This window comes from Gossypium hirsutum, chromosome D12, assembly GCF_007990345.1.
Source record: "Gossypium hirsutum isolate 1008001.06 chromosome D12, Gossypium_hirsutum_v2.1, whole genome shotgun sequence".
NCBI classification, from domain to species: Eukaryota; Viridiplantae; Streptophyta; class Magnoliopsida; order Malvales; family Malvaceae; genus Gossypium; species Gossypium hirsutum.
The window spans coordinates 62772748-62785940 of record NC_053448.1 but is presented as its reverse complement, the minus strand read 5'-3'; the positions used below and the strand labels follow the sequence as shown (position 1 = coordinate 62785940).

The 13193-nt window shown below is 29.6% G+C and overlaps 2 protein-coding genes across 2 annotated transcripts; one reads left to right on the top strand and one right to left on the bottom strand.

Moving 5' to 3' along the window:
• Positions 1-2503: 2503 nt before the first annotated feature.
• LOC107930970 (organic cation/carnitine transporter 1) lies at positions 2504-5422 on the top strand. Its single transcript, XM_016862750.2, has 3 exons — positions 2504-3007; positions 3870-4376; positions 4659-5422. Exons 1-3 carry the CDS (start codon positions 2569-2571, stop codon positions 5327-5329), a joined length of 1617 nt encoding a protein of 538 aa, XP_016718239.2. The 5' UTR covers positions 2504-2568; the 3' UTR covers positions 5330-5422.
• A 1030-nt stretch (positions 5423-6452) lies between these two features.
• On the bottom strand, positions 6453-10499 carry LOC121224451 (monoacylglycerol lipase). Its single transcript, XM_041107789.1, has 7 exons — positions 9633-10499; positions 8770-8808; positions 8590-8660; positions 8017-8081; positions 7311-7400; positions 7139-7231; positions 6453-7054 (listed from the first exon to the last, which is right to left on the bottom strand). The coding sequence occupies exons 1-7, from the start codon at positions 10046-10048 to the stop codon at positions 6656-6658; spliced, it is 1173 nt and encodes a 390-aa protein (XP_040963723.1). The 5' UTR covers positions 10049-10499; the 3' UTR covers positions 6453-6655.
• Between the last annotated feature and the right edge of the window lie 2694 nt (positions 10500-13193).

Sequence of the window (13193 nt, the reverse complement as noted above, 5' to 3'; positions counted from 1 at the left end):
AATCAGGACCAAATTTATGTAAAAAAATCTCTTAATTATATTTTATTAATAAATGAAATTATATTCATAAATTTTATTAAAGATGGGATATAATCTCACTTATTATTATTATTATTATTTGTTGTGTCCCATGAAATTTGTGTGAGTAATTGGGTTTTAAAATTGAAATCCATTGATCATGTCTTTATAGTATGAATGAAGAAATTATAAGCTATACTCTAAATCTCATATTAAGGTTTCTTTTTGTAAGAAATTATCATTAAATTATTAATTTTGTCTAAATTTATTTGAAAAAGTACATGACATTAGTAAGGGCTTGCCATATGTCACACTTTTTTTATTATTGATATCGAGTAAAATTGAGCACAAATAATAGAAATATAAAGATTAATTTTGACTCAAAATTTAGTACTCAATATTTAAGTTAAATTTGATCTAACATTAATTTTTAAGTTCGAGTTTAATTAAAAACATAATTAAACTACTTAGGCATAAATAAATTCACTTATCAATTTTTATACTTGATTTTGAACTTGTTCGCATTTAAATTTAAACTCGTTTATACTTAAACTCTTTCTATATTATAAGGATAAAAACATATTTTCATAATATAAAAATATATTAAAATGAAAAAAATTGTAGTGCGAAAAAAAGAAGAGCGGAAGCTATTCAGTTGCACGCCTTGCCACCAAAAATTTTCTAATATATTCCTCAGCTACTGAATCTTTCTTCTTTTGCTAATGGATGCTTCATTATCATGTCATTGATTTCTATAATAATCTATTGATGAGCAATATTAATAAGAAATATATTTATTAAAAATAGGGTAAATTCTACTATGGATTTAATTTTTGTACTTTAATTTAATTAATTTTAGTTCTGCGTTTCTCAAAATTTAAAATTTTAGTCTTTATTAAATTTTAATGCAATAAATATATTATCATATGTGTAATGTCGTATTAACTTTTTAGTTTCCCACTAAAGATCAAGTTAATGAATTAAACAATTATTCTTTGCATAAGAACTTAAAATGATTCAATTAGAAAACACAGATTATATATATAATTATACGCGTAATACATAACTAAATTTAACCAAATGTACTTAAACTGCTATTATTTTGATCAAAGCTAAAATTGATGTATTCAAAAAATGCAAAAATTAAAATTAAACAAACTAAAATATAATTTATCCCAAAAATAATAAATTGGGGTATCTTTGGAATCCAATTTAGTGGCGCATGACATGTAAACATGATCCCACCGCCAGCTGCTCTTGTTTCCCACCCTTTCACTCACTATGCAAAGTGCGTGAAATAGTATATATGACTTTTGTTGTCCTTAATATGGAAAAATTACACATATTTGTAGCCGAATCAAATTCTCGTGGAGTTTAAGTAAGATATTAATACATAGGTAATGATATAATATTACATTAAATTTAATTATTTTTACGGAGGGGTAAAGGAACAATAAGGTTTGTTGAAGAAGATGACAATTTAAACTCATGTTATGTAAGTGTTTAACATAAATATTAACCACAACACAAGAAAGTAATAGTAAGCTAAATACTAATCCAATTGTTTTTCTTTTCTTTTTTATACAATATTGGAAATAGAAGAAGGTTCTATACGAATTGAATCCGTGTTAAATAGGTGTGTAATAAGAGCTTTAATCATAGTTCTATACAAGTCAATATAATTGTTTTGACACCCTGAACTTGGATTCTGTTAATATTTAATGATGTGACTAATGTTACAGGAATAAGACCGGATTGGATGGACAGAGAATTGGTCGATATAATAGTCTAAACAAAAGGGTAGAATCGATTGACTCAGAAATTGCTTAAAATTTATAAAAATTGAAAACTGCGGCAAAAATCTATAGCTGGACAGGCTAAGCCGATTTTTTTAAAAAAGTTTCTACATTTTTATGAATTTTTCATTAACTGTTTAATTATTGTTGGTTTGGCGATCGATTCAGTAGAACTAGTTAAATTGGGAAGTAGTGGTCTAACATGTTCAACCACCAATCTGGTTATTAAAACACTGAATGTAACTCTAAGATTGTATCACAAAGTCCCTTGAAAATTTATATAAAATTGTAGATTTCAAGTGATGATGTGGCACAATTTTAGAGTCTCGCATCATTAAATTTTTTATATTTTTTAAGTTCAAAGATTAAAGTGGATCTAGTTGTCAAGTTTAAATACCAAAGTGGACCCAAAAAAATATAAGTACCAATATAAAACTAATTGTCAAGTTCAAGGGTCAAAAATAATTATCCCTTTCTAAAATTACCTAACTTCCTCTATTATTATGAATAGAACTTTTTTAAATTACCTAAACTTCCTTTATTATTCTGAATAGAATTTGGCTTTTTCAAGTAATTTTACACAATTAGTGGTACATTAAAATACTAAAGATGATGATCACACCATTCATTTCCCATCTCTACCTTTAATAATTAAAAAAAAATGTCATGCATATCAATAATATCACATATTAGGGGGGGCAAAACCAACACATTATCAAAGCTATCCCAACACAAAATCCACATTAAGGGGGCCATGGATAACGAAGAAGAGACAACAACAGAGGTTCTCAATGAAGAAAAAATGGAGCTCAATGTGGATGAGATTATAGAAAGGTATGTGGGATCCTTTGGGTTACCCCAGCTGTTGCAAGTGGTGTTAGTGTCATTTGCATGGGTATTTGATTCTCAAAACACCTTGGTCACCATCTTTACTGATGCTCAGCCATCTGGTTGGAGATGCAAAACCAGTGCTGATCCATCATTATCCTCATCTTGGTGCATGAACAACACTGCTAGTGGTGGTGGTGGCAACAAAGGGCAATCGGCTGGTCATGTTTGTGGATTGGCAGCCGGTAGTTGGGAGTGGATCGGAGGGAATAGCGCCACCACTATTGCGGAGTGGGATCTTATCTGCCATCGCAAGTTTCTTGCTGCAATTCCCACTTCACTCTTCTTCATTGGTTCAATTTTCGGTAATCAGCTATCACTGTCACTCTTCCCCTCCATGCTATAGCTTTCATGCGTGGATGAAATTATAAATATGTGTTTATCGAATATATAGACAATTTACAAATAATGATAATAAAATTTAAGAGTTATTTCTTTTTTTTCTTTAGCCTGTTAAATCCAATTTATCTATATAATTTTAGATTTTTTTTAGACCCCTCAAATTCTTTTGAAAATTTGAATTGGGCCTTTCAAAAATTTTATAAATTCTTATTAAACCCTCAAAAGTTTAACAAAATTTAATTACTCATAATTGTTTTTGTAAATTTTCATTAAGCCCTCTAAAATTATTGAAATTTTAATTAAGACCCTCAACTTTTTTTTTATAAATTTAATTAAGCTCCCATAACTTAACGGCAAGATCCTCTACGTGCTCTACTTCATATTTAGGTTGGTATTCAACACCCAAGCTAATGGTTAGGCTGAAATATAGATCAAGAATGAAGCAAAGAATTTAAAATTAAGGGTTAAGATAAAATTATAAAATTTTAGAGGGACAAATATAATAATTTTGTGTTAAGAAGGCTTAAATTGAATTATAAATTTAAATAGGGGAGTTAAAATGCAATTTTGCCATTTGAATGGAGGGGGCCAAGTGGTTATCTCTTGATTCCACCCTTGATATTTGATTGGTACTCTCTAGTTATTTTGTTAGCCATGCTAATTTTTAACAATAAAAATTTATAATTTTTTAATAAAAAAGACCAATTTACTCTTTGATGTAATGTACATGGACTAATTTACCTATTTTTTGAATAAATAAGACAAAATACAATATAACTCCTAATACATAATCTCCATATTACTTTGTTTCCACTTCCATTATAGGTTGTGCTTTCTACGGTCGCCTCGCCGACGCATGGCTAGGTAGAAAGAAAACACTTCTGTTGGCATGCATCTTAACCTCCACCACCACTTTCCTCACTTCTTTTTCACCAAATATTTGGGTGTATTCCCTTCTTCGATTTGCAAATGGCTTTGCTCGTTCTGGAAATGGGATATGTTGCCTTGTTCTTTCAACGGAGGTCGTTGGCCGTAAATGGCGAGGCCAAGTTGGCCAATACGGTTTCTTTTTCTTCACGGCGGGTTTCTTGTCTCTTCCTTTCATTGCATATCCTACTAGAACCCAATGGAGGTATTTGTACAGGATCATATCCCTTCCCCCTCTGGTCTATACTTTTTTGTTAGTCCCTTTGGTATCGGAATCTCCCCGTTGGCTCCTTGTTAGAGGGAAAAACAAAGAAGCTCTTGAGGTGTTACAAAGATTTGCAGGATGGAAGGGGAAAAAATTGCCTGATAATATAGAGCTCATAATTCCATCTCAAGCGACAACAGGTGCTAGTATAGTTAGTTTATATTCAAATGATTTATTTAATTAGACGTTGTTTAGTTAAACAATCAAACTAAGGGGTTGAATTCTGGGTGACAATTATTCTTGGAGTTTAAACTTGTTTTTGTTTTAAGTTTGACCCTAAACTTGTAAATGTTCGGGCATTGGAACATTAGTACTTTAATAATTATCGCCTTCAGATCCTACCCTCACCAATTGAAAATTTAAGTCTTCGGATTTTGTTTACAATTTTAATTTCTTTATTTTTATTTTCATTATTATTACAGGCACAGGGAATGAAGGTGGCAAAAACGAAAACATATGGACAACAAGATGGGCTGCTAAAAGGATGATAACAATGATGTTATTCGGCTTTGGGGTTGGCTTCGTTTATTACGGAATCCAACTAAACGCCGAGAATCTCAATTTCAATCTCTACTTAACAGTTATAATCAACGCCGCAATGGAAATCCCCGCCGTTTTCATCGGCGGCATACTATTGAGTTTCACCAACCGACGTCTCCTTTCATCGTTATCAGCAATTTCAGCCGGCGTTTCATGTCTCCTTTGCATCATTTTCTCCGCCGCATCCTCCACCACCAGCAGTTGGCCTCAATTAACGATCGAAGCTATTGGTTTCATGGCCGCTGCTATCGCGTTCAACGTGTCGTATATTTACTGTGTTGAGCTTTTTCCGACTAACGTAAGGAACTTTGCGGTGTCGATGTTGCGTCAATCGTTAATGCTGGGGGCTTCTTTGTCGCCTTTATTAGTGGTGGTCGGCCGCCTCAGCCCGTCGCTTTCGTTCGCCGTGTTTGGGGCTCTTGCCATCGTGAGTGGAACCTTAAGTGTGTGGTTGCCTGAGACTAAAAATGCTCCGCTTTATGAGACGTTAAAGCAACAAGAAGAAGAAGAAGAAGTGAAACGCCGTCGTTTAATGCAGAACACTGTGTTATAATTTTACTTAATTTATATAAAAAATATTAAATAAACTTATCAATAAACAAACGGTATGAAAATTTAATTATTTTTAAAATCTTGAATTTATTTATTAAATATGTTAGAAAAAATTAATTTATAAAAATTAAAAATTGATAGTAAAAAAATTCAAAAATATAATTAGGATCATCCACAAAATATAGAAACATTAATCAAATTTATCATATTTTTGCAGAAGAAATTATCTTTATGCGCACTAATTATGATTTTAGTAATCTATTAAGCTGAAATGGATAATTTTGTTGTGAAAGTGATGTCTTAGGTGGAACTGTGGAAGGGTAGAAAGGGAATTTAAGTTTCAACTCTTGAGATAATATTAGGGTAAATTCCGCTCAAGATCATTAAATTATTACTAATTTTACATTTTGGTCATTTAAGTCATTGGGCTATTAAAATCGTTATTGTATGGCATTTTCTGTTTGCAGTACTGCTTGCACTAATCAAAAACCCTCATTCTCCTCTTGTACAATTCAATTTTTTTTCACGAAACAACTTTGAATGTTATGAATTTGTCTATCTCCAACACTAACACCGTTAGATTGACTTGGACCTAATATATGTTATTCTACTCATCAATGGATATTGATCCACCGTATCGATTGTCAAATCATTGCTTAGAGCTTGCTAGCTAGACACTTTAAAAAAAAAAACTTAACAACCAAATGACTTAAATAAAAACTTTCGAATAGTTTTTTTGACTTAAATGAAAACTTTCAAATAGTTCAATGATATTTTATAAATTTTTGAAATTAAATAACATAAATGTAAACTTACTAATAATTTAGTGACGTTAGACGTAGTTTACCCATAATATTATTAGGGTAATCACAAACATATATAAAAGATACTTTGAATTTGAATCCACCAAAAACAAAAGTAATGTTATAATTTTTTAAATATCTTTAAGGATTCATTGATGTAAATTTTGACTTAAAATAAACATATGATGAATTTATCTTAAATTAATTTTAATATAGTATAAAAACTAAAGCCATAATTAGATATAATTTAGGGTCTAATAACAGAATTTAACCAGTTTTGTAGGATGGGATTAATGAATGAATGAAAATTCTACTGTAAAAAAAAAAAAAAGGTACCACATATTTCCATATATACCGTGGTAACACCGTAACAGAGAACACCATTACAAGCAAAGCTTCATGAGCCAGGATGGAACCAATCTAGCCTATCAACAACAAAGAGGGATCAATCCCTAAAATTCACAACATTTTATCAAAAAACAAAACTGTGTGTTTTCAACATTGAAGTGGTGAGTTTTCCTTTTTTAAGCTCTAACATTTAGCCATTGAATTATGTCATCCATTATAGCTTCTCGTTCTAGTTCGAAGAGGAGATCATGTAAGAGACCTTCGTATAATTTGATCGTTTTGTCGGTTGAGGCCTCGTCGTATAGTTTTTGTGAAGCTTTAGGATCGGTTACGGTATCATCCATGCCGTGGAGAACAAGGAAAGGGACTTTCAATCTTTTCATATTGTGCTGCAAGTAAGATGTGATTCTAAGGATTTCGTAGCCGGTTCTTACCCGAAGAGGTCCGGTGTATACCAATGGATCAGAATATTTAGCCACCAGAGCCTTCGGGTCCCTAGAAACTGGGTTCCCCCTTCTGTTTGCAACATGGACTTGGAATCGTGGTAATAGAAATGACATGATCGGGGCAAGTACCTGCCGTTAAAATGGCATGTCATATTATTTATGTTCTTCAATATCTCGAACAAGAAAAGACGATATAACCGAGTAGGTTCTTACCACGAAGATCGGATGAGAAGGCTGGACACCAACAGCTGGGGAAGTTAGTATAATGCCTGCTACTCGATTTTCAACCTGGGGATCGAGTGTTGCCTACAATGTGAAAAGTGAGTTTAGATCGAACAAACTTAGTGATTTTCTTGGCATGCTTGAGTAAACAAAAAAGACTTACTTTTAGGACAATTGCACCACCCGTAGAATGACCAAAACAGAAACACGAAAGCCCTGGGTTTTCAACGAAAACCCTTTCGAGGAACATTTTCTGCAACGAGTCAGGAACATAGATGAAAATGATTTAATTTGGTTCAATATTTACTTCAAATAAACTTGGTAAGAAGGCCTCTTCGATCTCTCTCAATTTTAATATTGAATAAATTGGTCTTTCCTAAAAATAATATCAATTTAATCACTATCCTTTTCAAAAGTGAGCAACTAAAGTCAATTAATCATGATATTACTGTCAATAGTTCATAATTTTTATAAGTATAATAATAAATTTAGCCATCAAGGTTTACATATTTTGTCAATTTGGTCCTAATTTAACAAAATGCGCAAATGTTGTAGGTTAAAATTATTAAACTAAGACTAAGTTGACAAAATATGTAAATGTTACAAGTTAAACTCATTAAACCAGGACCAAATTGACAGAATATATAAACATCAAGAGTTAAATTTGTTATTATACTAATCAAAACTGTGTACAATTCATGGAAAACATTAAAGCCATGATTAATTGTCCTTACTCACTTTTGAAGTTAACAAGAATTGAATTACTCTAATTTTTTTTAAAGAAACTAATTTACTCAATATCTAAATTGAAAAATAACAAAAAGGTGTTTTTACAAATAAACTTTTGTAGCTAAACATTAAAAACATACCATGTCATTAACAGCATAATCAAGAGAATGAACATATCCATGTAGTCCATCACTTCCACCATGTCCTATATGAACAGTAAGAACAAATAAACTTACCGGCAAACAAGCATGAAACGGTTATATGCTATATAGCATGCCGCAAGATGCATCAATATCTAAAAACGATGAGATACATAAAACAGGAAGTTGTTTTAAAGCTTTTTTGGCACCATCCCAATGGAAATACTCATACCCCTTCAACATCCAAAATATACATGCTTTGTCGAAGGTGCCTTCTACACTATGAACAACAATAAAATAAAATTGAAATATCATGAAAGTCTTTGTACTAGAATGAGTTGAATTGCATTTTGTTTCATTTACTCAAAAAATAAGTAAATTAGCTTTTGTATGCTAAATTAAAGAGTAAATTAATCATTTGAGTTAAAATTTTCATTATTTTGTACTGTTAAAAATTGGTGTGGCTGATAAAATAACCAAAATGATAATATATAGCGTGTTTGACGTACATAAACCGGTTTTTAAAGCAAGCAATATGTTATTTATTATTATGCATATTATGCTTAAACTTACCAATCCAATCCATTCCGTAGACCTTGAATCCATTAGTATTAAGTCGCTTTGCGAAATCGTTGTATCTATCGCTGTCGTGCGAGCGAAAGGGGGACACAAAAGGCAAACATTTTGACCCGAAGACACACACACAGAAAGGAATCAATTACTTTAAAACGGCATTAAATCCTAATAACAAACCTGTGTTCATTCAAGCCATGCATAAGAAAAACTACTCCCCTGGAAAAACACACAAAAACAACATCAATATCGAAAGGAATAAAATGAAAGTTCCTCTAATATAGAGATCTCCCGATTACTTTAACCTATATAATTAATTTTCCCACCTTAAATATTTCTAAAGCATAACATCAAAAAAGAAGCAAAGATGTTTTGATAAATTCTTAACATAATTATAATTACGATCAATCATTACATCAATACGTCACCAAGTATAAGTATTATCGACTAATGGTGAGACTTGAACCTGAGATATTAAATATTGCAACAACACTGTTTTAACATTTATGCTATTATAAAAAAGAAAATTTTGTGTCTCATTCTGAAAAGGTTAAAATACGTTGTAAGTCCTTATACTCTTTATAAATTTAAATTTTAATATTTATACTTTTATTTTTAAGAATTTAGTTACTCTACTTTTCAAATATTAAATTCAAGTCAAATTGTTAACACTGTTTAAATTATTTTTTAAAATTCAATTTCATTACATTGGTTATTTTTTAGTTACATTGCTATCAAGTGAGATTTTTTTTTAAATGTCACGCCAACAAATTATTAATATCAACAATTGAATCTAAATTTTAAAATCTGAAAAGTAAAATGATTAAATTTGTATAAATAAAAATATAAAAGTTAAATTTTAAATTTGTAAATAGTACAATCACTACCCAGATTTTAACCTTCTCAAAATTCCCATTTCTAAACTAATTTTTAAGACATAATAAAATTTGAAATATGTGGAAATCAAATTACTACCTCTATTATTAAATATATTAATTTAATCTTTATATTATTAAGAGGGAAAATTTTTATCTGCAACTGACCTGATTTGTACGGAAATGGGAGTCCAAATCTGAATGAATAACGTGTCACCCCTTGCACTAGAAACCAACGAAAACTCCCTCATACTAACGCCGTCATCGTCCTGAACCACCCTCCGAATCGCCAGCGATCGCCTCGCTGCCGCCTCTAGGTCCACTGCAAACGCCGTGCTTCTCCGCTGCACCACCGCGGCCGGAACCCTAAACTTAGTCCCCACAGACCCTTTCTTCCTGCCCTCGTGTTTCTCATCCTTTCCCGCTTCAGATTTCAACGCGGAGGTCCGTTTCCGTCGCCGGGTCGGCAACAGGAGAAGCAAAACGACGGCGTTCAACACCACCAACAAGCTCCTCAACGATCGTAACGAGAAGAGCGCGTTGATTAGGTCACTTACGCCAGACGTCAACGGCTCCACCGCCATTGTTTTCAGCAGGGGATTAGAAATTTTCAAAATCCACGAAATTCAGCAATGGTTTCAAAAATTTTGGAAAAAGAATACTTAAATTAATAAAAAAAGGTTTTCAAATTTAGATTCTATTGGTTATAATTACAATCACTCTAGTTGATGAACAAAGATCATCAACCGAGAGAACCAAGTCAAAACGAAAAAAAAAAAGAACAGAAATAAAAATATCGTTAAAACGCTAATTTGTCTTCAGATATTCCAAATAATTACTCTCTTACGGCCATATATGACTGTTGAGAATTGAAAATTTAAGCTTTTACCAATTTTAGAGCCTACCCAAAATTCATATCATAATCCATAAAAAGTAAAAAGCTTTCATTTTCTGGGAAAATATATATATACACATCTGTTTACTGGTAATGTGGGATTGAATTTCATTTTAGATGACGTTTATGTGGAGGAATTTATGGCAGAGAAAATAAAAGTAAAAGTTCAAATTTAGCTTGCCAATTTATTTAAAAATAGGTTAAAATCTATTCTTTGCTTGTTTAGAATAAGTGGCGGATATTTGCACTAAATTATTTTAGTTTCTAATTAAAATTTGTAGTTTAATAAGATTTTTTTTAAATAAGATATAATTAATTTTTTAAATTTTTATGTGATTAATGATAATTTCGAAAATATTTCGAAAAAATAAAAGGTATAATAACAAATTTCCAAAAAGTTGGGTTAAATTAAAATTTTCAACAAATTTCAAGGGAGAATAAAATTTTTCAAAAATTTTGAGGGGCCAAGCCCGTGGCCCCATTATGGTCCATCCTTTCTACTTTTATTTTTATGAATTTAATATTTTAATGATTTAAATATGTAAGTTCAAGTGTTAATTTTGTTTAAAAAATTTGTTAAATTCGTATCAATTATAATGTCATTTCTTGGTTACTTGACTATCAAATGATTTTTTCTATTTTAAAATGTTACAATAACGAATTTAATAGAATAATTTTAACAGTGTTAATTTTTGAACTTCATTTCTTAAATTTAAAAATTTAAGGAATTAAATTTCTAAAAATAAAAGTAGAGTGGTCGAATTCTAAATAAAAAGAATATAAAGACACATAGCATATTTTAAGTTTAAAATTAAAATTAAAGAAAAAAAAAGGAACTGTTTTTTAATTGACGGAAATCAGGGGGGCAAGAAGAAAAATAAACCAAAGATGCCGGATATGCGGCGAACTGTCGGGGGTGGACAAAGTCTACCAAAAACAGTTTGGATGAGTGGCTATTAGGAAATGGTTAAAGTATGCAATAAGCCCCTGAACTTTTTGAAACTTTGAAATTTAGTCTCTATACATTTATTTCTAGAAATTTTATCACTCTATTTTCTAAATTTCAAAATTCAGGTCTAATTGTTAACAATGTTAATTTATTTGTTAAATTTTTTAGTTTGAAACATATTGGAATGAAAAAAATACTCATATGGTAGCCATGTAATTGAATAAATAACATTATAATAAACCTAAATTTAACAAAAAAATAATAGTATTAACAATTAGGCGCAAAATTTTAAAATTTGAAAATTAGAGAGATTAAATTCCTAAAAATAAAAATATATGAACTAAATTCATTTTTTTAAAGAGTGCTTATGGCATATTTTAACCTTAAAAATTTTATGTATATTCTACTGTGACATATGTACACCCTTTGATCCAAGATCAAGCTATTCAATTATTCAAATTAATTTAAATAAATAATTTCAATTTTTTTTTAAATTTTGAGTCAAGATGGATATTTACAACTCAACAAATAGAATAAATCGAAAAGTCAATTTGAAATATTAGCAAATTGACTCCTTGAAAAATTAAAATGTTATTAAAATTTTACAATATTTTATAAAAGAATTATTAAGTTGTATAAATTTGTATAGAACCGTTAATTTTTTTAAATGTTAAATTCGATGGTTTAAATAAGTAAATTACTAAATCAAGCTTATTATATTAAAGTGTTTTTTTAAATATTTTTCAAATATATACCTTCTCAATTTTATTTATTAAAATTTGAAAGTTAATTATATTGTCAACAAGGTTTCAATTTAGTCTATTTAATTTTTTTTTAAATTTAACTGAACAAGTTTATTCGACTTAACTCGAGTCGAATTTCATTTTACTCGACTCGGTTCGAAAAAAAATTTAAATTGAGTTAGGATGAGAAAATAGGTTTCATCAAATCGATTCAAATAATTTAAAAAAATTCACTCGATTCGATTAAATATTGATCCCTATTCTTTTTATTTGTCTCAGACTTTGACTTTTCACCTGCACTTGAAATTTTGATAAAATCCATTTGATATAGTCCAATTTGATTATAAAAATCATTCAATCCAAATAATAAAAATAATTTGAACTTAAAAAAGATTCAATCTTAAAGTGATTAGAATCAAACTTGAAAGCTGGACCTAATCAACTCAAATCCAAAATAATATCTAACCCTATGTGAGCATAAAAACAATTCAACCCAAACATGAAATAATTGAAATTCGGAGTGATCAGAATCTGAATCCGAACCTGAAAACTAGATCTAATCAACTCAAATCCAAAATCATATCTAACCCTATGTGACCATAAAAGTAATTCAGCCCAGACATAAAATAATTGAAACTTGGAGCTCAAATTTGAACCCGAAAATTAGACCTAATTAACCAATATTCAAATTTCACCATACCCAATTGGGCTTAATACAATAATTGAGAAAATTAGTGAAATGTTTATCCAATTTTATAATACAATATAGAACATTCGTTAAATATATGTTTCTAAATTATTTGTTTTTTTATTCATAAATATTTATATTATTGAATATTATGTATTGAATTTCAATTCTTAGTGTATTATGATTCAAGTTTTTGATTCGGTTATTAAAAACATTTATTTAGTATAAAAATGAGGAAATAATTTCTTTAAATTAATTTTAAAAAATGATAAAAATGATTTTTATTACAAAATTTGGGAAAAAAACACTTTAAAAAATATATATCACAAATATTTTTAAATCGGCAAATAATTTATTACCAAATTATTTAAAAAAACATTTTATTAAAATGTTAACCATATATTTTTTATTATAATTAATTTTAAAAAACTTTAATTTATATTTCAAAACAATT